The 10786-nt window shown below is 34.2% G+C and overlaps 2 protein-coding genes across 2 annotated transcripts; one reads left to right on the forward strand and one right to left on the reverse strand.

Annotated features, from left to right (window-relative positions):
• Positions 1 to 3193: 3193 nt before the first annotated feature.
• LOC145030759 (uncharacterized) lies at positions 3194 to 5825 on the forward strand. The gene is made up of 3 exons (XM_078979169.1): positions 3194 to 3849; positions 4176 to 4259; positions 5517 to 5825. Exons 1-3 carry the CDS (start codon positions 3322 to 3324, stop codon positions 5619 to 5621), a joined length of 717 nt encoding a protein of 238 aa, XP_078835295.1. The 5' UTR covers positions 3194 to 3321; the 3' UTR covers positions 5622 to 5825.
• A 306-nt stretch (positions 5826 to 6131) lies between these two features.
• Positions 6132 to 9215, reverse strand: STT3B (staurosporin and temperature sensitive 3-like b). Its single transcript, XM_078979168.1, has 5 exons — positions 7544 to 9215; positions 6993 to 7453; positions 6758 to 6880; positions 6621 to 6680; positions 6132 to 6534 (listed from the first exon to the last, which is right to left on the reverse strand). Exons 1-5 carry the CDS (start codon positions 9008 to 9010, stop codon positions 6405 to 6407), a joined length of 2241 nt encoding a protein of 746 aa, XP_078835294.1. The 5' UTR covers positions 9011 to 9215; the 3' UTR covers positions 6132 to 6404.
• Between the last annotated feature and the right edge of the window lie 1571 nt (positions 9216 to 10786).

Consider the following 10786-nt stretch of genomic DNA (forward strand, 5'->3'; position numbering starts at 1 on the left):
TCAACAGTCTATGTTGACTCGACTCGCCGAGTGCAGCTCACCGACTCGCCGAGTTCTTCCTGAGTTCGAGAAGTCGTCAAATCCTTGATTTGCTCGCTGAGGTCTCCTTTTAACTCGTCGAGTTCATATGCGGCCAAGATTTGGAAGAAGACCTAGCCAACTCGCCGAGTTCAAGGCAATCTTCAACGAACTCGCCGAGTTCATGGCCATCTTCAATGGACTCGCCGAGTCCCTTATTCAACTCGTCGAGTTCATGCAGATGCTCTTTAAGCCATGGAAAGGCCCCAAATTACAGATCTAAGCTCCTAAGGCACGTTTATCACATAAAGTTGCAATCTTTACGTACATGCAAGGCTCTAAAGGCCCGAAATGATCAATCTAAGTTCTTTAATAGAGTTTTACTCCTTGGGAGAGCTTCATCCTTGCACAATCTGGGAACTTTATGGATCTAGAGGTCAAGGGAAGTCCAGATCTAAAGTTATAACTTCAGATCTTAGCTTAAACATGGAGAGTCCTTCATAACACCCATCCAAGGGAGGTTCAAAGTGAAAAGAGCTTAACGAATAGCCTATTACCTTCCAGAGAATGATGTATGATGCAATCCCTTGGTTTCCTTGAGTTTCCTGGCCTTGCTTTCCTTGCTTCTTCAAGTGCTTCCTTCCAAGGTTACTCCTTCAAGCTTAGACACCAAAGAACACACACACACACACACGTTTTAGGGTTTGAGAGGGACAAGGAGCATAAGGGGAGGCTGGTGGAGGCTAATGATCCTTTAAATAGGGTGTAAAACCCCCAGAATTTAGGGTTTCATCTGCCAGCTCCTACTCACCGGGTCCCTTGGTGGACTCGCCGAGTAGGTCACTTAACACGTGTTCCATTCCCACTGCTACTTGGCGAGTAGGGCAACCAACTCGTCGAGTAGGACATAAGACCAATTATTCTTTAATTAAATTTATACCTGGAATCGGGACTTTACAAAAAAATTAATTAACAATAACAACAACTGTGAATAACATTAAACCATATATTATATTTAATTTTATTCATGTGTAACTCGCGGGTAGAAGTCATTCAAACGATTAAGATTACGAAGTTATAATAGATTTATATATTATCATATAACTCAAAATAATCAATATATTATATTAATTTAGTATATGAATTATTATATCAAATTTAACAACAATGTTATTGTTATATTAAAAAACATATACTTGTAAAGACTTCAACTATATAAGTGTTTCTGCGCATTACAATGCCAACTTACATATAAATTTCATTTCTACTTAAAAAACCAAAGAATATTTTATAAATAGTTAAAAGTGATAAATTGTAGTGATAAATGCAAAAACTAAATTGTAATCTCAATTTAACTAAAATATTTCCTAAATACATTTGTATAATCGTTAAAAGTTTCCAATAAGTAGTTTAAAATAACTTACAATAACAATAGTTAAAAATAACTCTAAATAAATTATTATATTTTTACCTTTAAAATCAAAAAATAATGTTTAATGCTTTAAATAATTATAAAGATAGAAATTAAAACATTAAGCAAATAAATTTTTTAAAATTAATTAACAATAACAACAACTATAAATAACATTAAACCATATGTTATATTTAATTTTATTAATGTGTAACTCACGGGTAAAAGTCATCCAAACAATTGAGATTATGAAGTTATAATATATATGTATATATTATCATATAATTCAAAATAATCAATATATTATATCAATTTAGTATACAAATTATTATATTAAATTTAACAACAACGATATTGTTATATTTAAAAAAAGACATTTATTTGTAAAGACTTCAACAATATAGGTGTTTCTGCGCAACGCGCGAGTATTCGCCTAGTATACATATAAAGGAAGCATTTTTCCTTTCGCCATGTTCATTTGAAACTCTCATGCATTTTTCCTTTCACCACATTTATTTGAAACTCCAATGAGTTTTAAATTTCTTTATAATAATGATTATAAGTTGGTTAATAAAATTCAATAAATATCAAACCTAAAGTGTAATCATATATAAACTAAATTTCAGTCTTAAAATAATATTTTTACTTCTACTTATAAAGTTATGTTTTTTAACTTTGAACTTATTATACTTAATTTATTAGTTTTAATATATTGTTGGATGTAAACCATTATTATTTTAAAGCTACAACGTTTGAACAATTTGTATAAAATACTTAAATTATAAATTTAAATATAACATTATAGAATCAACTTAAATATAAATTTTAGTTTAACTTAAATAGCACAACAAATATTTTGTAAATAATTAAAAGTGATAAACTGTAATGTCTTTCTAGTAATGATTATAAGTTATTAATAAGGTTAAATAAATATCAAACTTAAAGTGTAATCATAAATAAACTAAAATTCAATATTAAAATAATATGTTTACTTCTACTTATAAAGTTATGTCTTTAACTTTTAACATATTAAACTTAATTTATTCGATTTAATATGTTGTTGTATGTAAACCATTATCAATTTAAAGCTACAACTTTTGAACAGTTTTGAAAAAATACTTAAATTGTTAATTTGAATATAATATTACAGTGTTAACTTAAATATAAATTTCAGTTCATTTAAAAAACTCAATGAATATTTTATGAATAATTAAAAGTGATAAATTTTAGTGTTAAATTATAATCTCAATTTAACTAAAATATTTCTAAAGATATTTGAATAATCGTTGAAAGTTTTCAAATAAATAACTTAAAATAACTTACAATAACAATAGTTAAAAATAATTTTATATAAATGTTTATATTGTTATATTTAAATCAAAAAACAATGTTTAATGTTTTAAATAGGAATCAAAACGTTAAAAAAATAAATTTTAAAGAGTTAATTAACAATAACAAGAACTATAAATAATATTAAACCATATATTATATTTAATTTTATTCATGAGTAAGTTGCGTGCGGAAGTAATTCAAATTCAAACGGTTGAAATTATGCAGTTATAATAAATGTATATTATTATATAATAAATGTATATTATTATATAATTCAAAATAATCAATATATTATATCAATTATATATAAAAATTATTATATTAAATTTAACAACATTATTGTTATATTAAAAATAATATATATTAAAAATCTTCTAAAATATAATAAATAAACAAATAAATTAGGGTTAAAAAAAGGCCTTTATTTTGGGGTTTTTTCCTCTTGTTTTGTAATCGGCGACGTATACAATTTCAGATCGGCTCCAAACGTATCAATCGTTTCAACTTTCACCATCCCCATTTTTGAATCGACTGTATCTCTATTCAATCCTGATCCCAACATGATGAATTCGCCACCTGGTTTGTCGAAAAGGAAACCGGGTCGTCCTCCTAAGCATAGATCTGATTCTGAGCCTCTTTCTGCTTCACCAGGACTGGGTAATGACAGTGTTGCAGTTCCATCACCTCCACCAACTGAGAACTCAGCAGCGACGGCGAAAAGAGGCCGTGGTCGTCCGCCGAAGGTTGGCTCTACCACCAGTGGTCATATGACTGTATTTGGTGGTGGTGAAACTCAGGTAGTCGAGACGCGATCTGAGAATTCTTCACACGAACCTAAAATGATGTCAGGGCCGATGGGTAGTAAGAGGGCTCGTGGTAGACCGAGGAGGATCGGAATCGGAACGGTGACTGTACCGTTATCTGGAAATGTGCTCCGACGAAGAGGAAGACCGAAGAAGAGGGATGGAAGATCAAATGTGGCTGCTAATGGCGGTGCCGGCGGCCGTGGATTGGGTTCAAGGTCTGGTCGGCGTTCTGCCATCAACATTGCGAAATTGATTGGAAAAAATCTTGGAAAACCCAACAAGGTAATCAAATTCCATTTCTATCTTCTTGTTCTTTTGTTCACTTTAAAGTTCTTAGTTTTTTTTATCATTCATTGTTATCGATTCTGTTGTAAACTGGACTTGTCTCATGGATTAGAATTATAGAAGACAATTACATGATGGTTTATCTTGAATGATTCCATTCTGATCTAAGCATTTATACTCCCAAGTCCCAATAATTTCATAGTCAGATGACTCAAATCCCAATCCAATTGATTCGTAGCGCAAATACCCAAATCCCATTAACCTAAAAAGTAAAAATCCACCGGATGTGTCTAAACGGGTCGGGTCGGGATTATGTGATGCAGGTTGGAGCTGGGACAGCGATTCTAGTGACAGATCCACGTCAGCTTGTGGTTTATCAAGAACTAAAGACCAAATATGAGCTTCTGGTAAGTTGTAAAATCAAAACTATTTCCAAGGGTATTTTGGTAAAATAGGGTGTAAACGAGCCAAGCCGAGCCGAGTCCGAGCTTCGACAGGCTCGGCTTGGCCGAGTCCGAGCTTCATTAACTTTGACCCTTTTTACCTGGTCAACAAGTCATCCGTTTTCAAAATTTCATCGATGGTTGAACAATAAGAAAAATCGTCGAAGTTGATTATGTTTATTAGATTTTGCTTAAAAACTAAAAAAAATATTTTCGAATACAAAACCAAGATAATTACAAATAAAAATCATATTTTCACATAAAAAACCAAGATATTTACAAAAAGTGATATTTGACATGTTATTTGTTTTCAAATTATATAGGTGACCAAATTTATACAAAAGACATTTTTTTCACATAAAACAACTTTTTAACAAAAATATTGTGATAAAAGGTTTTTATATAGAAAAAGGGGTTTTATGTGAAAAAATATGTTTTTTTTTTTGTATAAATATGATTTTATAAAGAAAAAATAACATATTTGAAACTATATATATATATATATATATATATATATATATATATATATATATATATATATCCACGTGTAGGAACTGTATTGGAGATTTCCCTGCCCTAAATCCTTAATTTCTTAAATATGTTTTTATTTTTTGTCATTTTTCTTTCTTTGATTTTCATAAATATTTTATTTCTGAAGAGTGGAAAACTTCATAAATGTCTAGTATAGAGTAGACAAAAGAAAGAAAAACACCTAATTTTCTAGATTTTTAACAATTTAGACATTGAACTATTAAATTATTTTGTGTACTGAATAAAATTTTGTTTTTGTTGTTTTTTTTTTTTTTTTTTCCATTTGAAGAAACAATTTTCCCTGTTGCTTTGTTTTGAAAAAAAGGTAAAAATAAATAAAAACGGAACATGCATTGTTCATATATCGATTAAGCCACTCAACTATTATCATTTTATGATAATTATTATAGTTTATTCGATAAGGTTTATAAAAATAATAGTTAGGTTACTAATTCGTTAAAATTTACTAAACCATAAAAAAATGTTCTGTTACTAACCGAATAATCAAGTAACTAAGTCAATAAAAGGGTAAAAAAAGTATTTGTTCCTATTAAATATGATTATAAAAAGTCTTTATCAAAATATTGATTCAATTCTTTTGATTAACACAATTTAGAAGATCACAAAATCCTTGACTATTATTTTTCTATATTTGTTCATGCATTTTTTATCTTGGACAAATTGGTGCAGCAATCAAAAGTGAAGCAAGTGGTGAATGTGATTAAGCCGCATATAGACTATGAAAACCCTGCGTTTAAGGTGATACAAGAGGTTGAAGCCATGGAAGATATGTGATTGAACAAATTAAGGCAACCAAAAAGACATTTTTCCTTAAAAGTTAGATGTAAATAAGGCTGTGTTTGGCACGTATTAACTAGCTTATTGCAATTTTATGTTTGGTGAACTCACAAAGTAGCTTATAATAGTTTGTAAACTAGTACACCAGTGTTTTAAAAACGGTTTTCGTAGCATTTATTAACCTAGTTTCTTTTGGCTTAATCCATCAAGTCATTCTCTTCATATCAAGTCAAAAAAAAATTAAATGCTTAACACGTTAATACAAAAAGATACAACCCCTCAATGGGGACATAAATTAATATGCTAAAAACCTATATAGAATGTTTTCTCGACTTAATGCAAAAAAAAAAATCATCTTTAAACACAAACCCAGCACCAAAGGGCCTTTAGCCACAACAATATCAGTGTTGTCTTTCTTTTTTGTTGTTCTTTTTGTGGTTGAGATGGTTTAAAAGTAATTTAGATTCGTTGCCCAAAAAGTCACAAACTAGGTAAAATCAAGGTAAATGGTAAAGAAAAAAAAGCGACTCTAATCATATGATTCTCCAACAACTTTGGTATGTAATACTTCTGATTAAGACAGTTAATGCAAAATCAAACATACTAAGACCTAGTGGGAGATAAACAAAGAAAAAGCTACATAACGAAAGTAGAATCCGCAAATTTCTAAGACTCACCACCACTAAAAAAAAAAAAAAAAAAAAGTCTGATTGATAAATTATAAGTATCACCATATCCATATGTTGTAGTAAAGTAACGCTCTGGTCTTTTCTTAGTTAGTTACCATCTGTTGGTAGGTGGCTTAACTTTGTAAATCCTAACAATCCAATTTGATGTTGTGAATGCCTCTTCCAAGTATTCAAGTTTCACATCTTTATTCCCTATTTCAACCCCCCGTGCTCTGTCATACCTGTCATTTCACACAACATTAATGAATGGGCATTTATGTCTTTTCAATTATGTTACGACAGATGGGAATGAAATTACGATACGCACCCTGGTGGTTTTCCATACTCAGTCGTGAGCTCTCCAAACCGATAATAGCAAAGCTTGTACCTACAAATCAATATATATATATTTAAAAAATTAAAAAATTAAAAAAAAAAAAGGAATATTTCAGAAGAGAAACTTACATTAGACAATTCAACATCTTGGGAGCTGCTCCTTTATCAACACGATATTCACCATTAACAAGATAATCAGGCTCCTTGATCACAGGGAAAACTCCACCTCCAATTCTCACCATCCATAAAAACCTATAGTGGAAATATGTTGAGTTGATGCTGATGTGGCATATAATGCTTTACTACTGTAGATGCATTTATGAATTTTAAGCACCAAAACAAACAAAATAAAGAAATTTCTTACTTGTTAATGTCATCAGAAGAGTAGCCAGTAACACCACCAAAAACAACCAACACATAATCAACATCAAGGGATCTCATAATCTCATAAGCTTCATCCTCATATGACGACATTGCCCTTCCAACTGTAGCAATGTGTGTATTGTTCCATGTATTATTATCCACAATCACAGTTCTATTCCCCATGGCTGTGATTTGATACCCGTAATCCCACCATGACATGATTTTAGCATCTGAAGGAGTATTTTGTCGAATCCAAAAGTACGCTTCACGATAATCATCAAAGATAATCCTCTGCCCGTGGGCACCTCGGGCAGCTAACACAATTGAAGGAGATGAGTAGGCTTCTGATGTCACCCATGTGCAATGGATTGCGTATCTGCTTAGTAAGTAGAATGCTCCAAGAAGTAATGCAGTTGCACCATTTTTAAGGAATGGGATGCTTTGGTCAAGAGAAGCTTGTTGCTGAAACAAAAGAAAGATGTAACATAGTTATATAATGCAATTTTAATACTATAGAAGAGTGAAGAGAATGCAATGAAAAAAGATTCTCACCTTAGATAATCCCTTTGTGCTTCCTGTTCCTTTAGAAGATACTGTTTGACTGGTTTTTCCTCTAATGGCATGGGTCAGATTCTTTATTGTAGCAGATACTGCAATAGCACTTATGAGGCATACTGCAGGTGTTGCAACAAGAATCAAACGAACCATCACACCAGCAAAATACATACTCGTGAGACCATACATCACAATGAAGATTGTGGCGTCTGTTAATCTCTTGAAGCAGAAGTATAAACCCGCTGGAAATAGGAAAAGAAGAATGTGGAAATCAAACATGAAAGATGACCATGCGGTAGGCTGATGCTCAGAGACTGATGCTATGATTGGAATATGATCTTTAGCATATGTTGGATCCAGTAAAGAGTAAAACCGGCCTGTCCATGGTGAGATATAACCAGAAGCTGTTCCTAATCCAAGTGCAATAGCACCCACACCTACTGCTGATGTTACACCGATCCTCAAAAGGGCTTGAAACAGCTTTGTATCGTTCAACATGTGCTTCACGTAAAGTAGGAAGTAGAATACCTGGATCAAGAAGAACACTCCCATGGCAGCCATATGTTCCCCTGACTGAACATGCTGAAATCCAACAAACCGAATCTGCATTGCAAGCAACATTCCGACTATATACATACAGTTATAAGCGACATACAGCCTCATGGAATACCTCCCGGTGATCAACAGGACCAACACATATAATGGAATTAAATTGATGATAAACACATAACCACCCCATGCGGAGACCATGTAGAAGTATCCAAAAGCTGAAGCGAGAGACCAGGCAAGCGATCCAGTATTGACAGCCTTAACGAACAAGTAGAAAGTAAGCAACAGAGCAAAAATGGCAACGCCTTCGTTGTCATAAGACCCAGCCACCGACCTCGAAATGTATCCAGGACAAATAGCGATCAAGGCCGCCGCAACTAGACCTGCACCTGAGTCCCACAGCTCTTTCCCGAAGAAATACGCGACGATCGTGGTATTGGAAGCGAAAAATGGAGCAGTTAGCACACAGATCTCGCGGATATGAACCGCGAATCGGAGAAATTTGAGAGTCCAGTAAAGGATAGCGGCGGTGACCATAAGACCTGGATAGAGAGTTCCACCAATGATTCGGCCAAGCGGATACCAACTCTCGGAGTCAAACCAGTTCCAGAACTCGTAGAAACCTTTTTCGGTTAGGTAGAGAGTAGTTCGATAGTTGAAATACGGATCAAATTCATGAATCATACTCTCGTAGCGGAGAACGCTGAAGAGACGAGTGATGAAAGCTAAAATGTAGACGAGACCGAGGATTGTGACTCGGATCAACAGCTCTTGTTGCTTCGTTTTCAGTTTTAGGGTTTTGAATGAGAATGTTGTGGACATGGATGACAGATCGGGCTTGGAGGATGCTTGATTGGACGCCGGCGACTGCAAAGACTTCGCACCGCCCTTCGCGGCGTCTACTTTTCCAACCATGGTCGATGAGTAGACCAGTGAACGATCAACTGAACAAAATTTTGTTATAGATGATGAATTTTTGGTCAGGTTTAGGAGAAAACCTCAAAACCCTACGGCGGATATGGTAGAATAGTAGACTGGTGTGGTGGTGTTTCAACTCTGAAGTCGCGAGCAAGATCCAAATTCCAAAACCTCACCAACCAGCTTTTTTTTTTTCCAACGAAATGATAATTTTTGGGGTTATTTACCGGATGACTATATAAAAATTATAAATATATGTAAAAAAATAAAAACAAAAACAAACAAATTTAACTTAATTTTTTTTTTTTTTATAAACCAAAGTAGCCCACCAGGCAAGACATTTAGGTGTCGTTTGTTTTTTCGAAGCAAAAATGTCTGAAGTCTACGTGTAACGACGTAAATTTTCAAAACAATTTTTCATTTTTAAAACATAACATATCTCATAAAGTAATCTCAAAACTCAAATGTATCAAATGTTATCTCAGTAAAAACGTATCTCAGAATCTCAAATACATAATACATAATACTCTATCAGTGTGTACAGATCATGTAGGCGCCTTCCCGCGATCATCGCTGGTACTTGAAACACATATCACATAACACGGTAAGTATAAATGTTTAGTGAGTTCCCCAAAATACCACATAAAACACATAAGCCACTCGAGGCTGTAACTCGGTATGACCCTCCGGTCAATGTGTCTCAGCGGGACCCTCCAGTCCCGTAGCTCGTTGGACCCTCCAGTCCGGTCTAATCGAGGACCTTCTGGCATCATAAGTCGTTGGACCCTCTGGTCCGGTTTATATAACACATAGTATATATTTAACACAATGCACATAATCTTATACACATAACACATAAGACCCTCTGGTCTGCACATAGATACCACTCTAGGTAATGTATAGTGAGAAAACTCACCTCGTATGATGTCTAGTATGATCTCGTTCTCGATATCCCCGATTTAGCCTCCTCCTATCAAAATGATGATATCTCTAATTAATACTCTCTTTATGTTATCATCTCTAAATAATGGGTAGAAGACCATTCTACCCCTCCATGGCCTCTCTTGAATCAGGTTGACCAAAACCCTAAGGTCAACGGAAGTCAACTCCAGTCAACGGTCCAACTTTGACCAGACTCGTCGAGCGCACTCGGATGACTCAGCGAGTCCATGTGTATCCTTTGAATCCTCATAAGGCCTTACTCGACTCATCGAGTTAACCTTTCACTCGACGGGTTACCACTGATCACGAATCGCGGGGCAACCCGATCCGACTCATCGAGTCCTCTTATGGACTCGACGAGTTTCCTCCATGGCAACACTCATTTGACCTTCTGAGGTCAGCTTTGATTCTCTAACCTATATATATGACCTTCTAACACCCAAAAGTCACGTAAAAGTTCAATCTTTATGCCCATGCACCACACATCAAGCTCTATTTGATAGAATAACTCTTAAAATGACAACCTAGATTCAAAACTCCAATGGGACTGCATAAAGCTGGATGATTAGGACTCTCTAGACCTCTTAAGGTCCAAATCCAATGTCTATTCCTCAATGGGACTTCACATGCTACAATACTCGATTAAAAAGGGGGCAAGGAAACCCTAGATTCATGGAATCTACTATACATACGAGAATAGGCTTGAAATCATACCTCAAACAGAAACCCTTGATGAAATGATAGCAACTCTGAGCCCCCTCCAATCAGCCTAGCTTGAGTCTCCTTTCCTTCCTTGCAAGAACGTACTAAAATGGTGTAATTAGCTCCCTT

This window comes from Lactuca saligna, chromosome 2 (assembly GCF_052625555.1).
Source record: "Lactuca saligna cultivar CGN05327 chromosome 2, ASM5262555v1, whole genome shotgun sequence".
Classification (NCBI taxonomy): domain Eukaryota; kingdom Viridiplantae; phylum Streptophyta; class Magnoliopsida; order Asterales; family Asteraceae; genus Lactuca; species Lactuca saligna.

What these genes read in the sequence shown, in the direction of transcription:
- LOC145030759 (XM_078979169.1), top strand. Translation starts at nt 3,322, where the DNA reads ATGATGAATTCGCCACCTGGTTTGTCGAAAAGGAAACCGGGTCGTCCT. An exon ending in ATCTTGGAAAACCCAACAAG is followed by an intron (nt 3,850 to 4,175) that starts GTAATCAAATTC and finishes TATGTGATGCAG; the next exon opens with GTTGGAGCTGGGACAGCGAT. An exon ending in AGACCAAATATGAGCTTCTG is followed by an intron (nt 4,260 to 5,516) that starts GTAAGTTGTAAA and finishes AAATTGGTGCAG; the next exon opens with CAATCAAAAGTGAAGCAAGT.
- STT3B (XM_078979168.1), bottom strand. Translation starts at nt 9,010, where the DNA reads ATGGTTGGAAAAGTAGACGCCGCGAAGGGCGGTGCGAAGTCTTTGCAG. An exon ending in TCTTCTGATGACATTAACAA is followed by an intron (nt 6,881 to 6,992) that starts GTAAGAAATTTC and finishes TTTCCACTATAG; the next exon opens with GTTTTTATGGATGGTGAGAA. An exon ending in AAGATGTTGAATTGTCTAAT is followed by an intron (nt 6,681 to 6,757) that starts GTAAGTTTCTCT and finishes ATTGATTTGTAG; the next exon opens with GTACAAGCTTTGCTATTATC.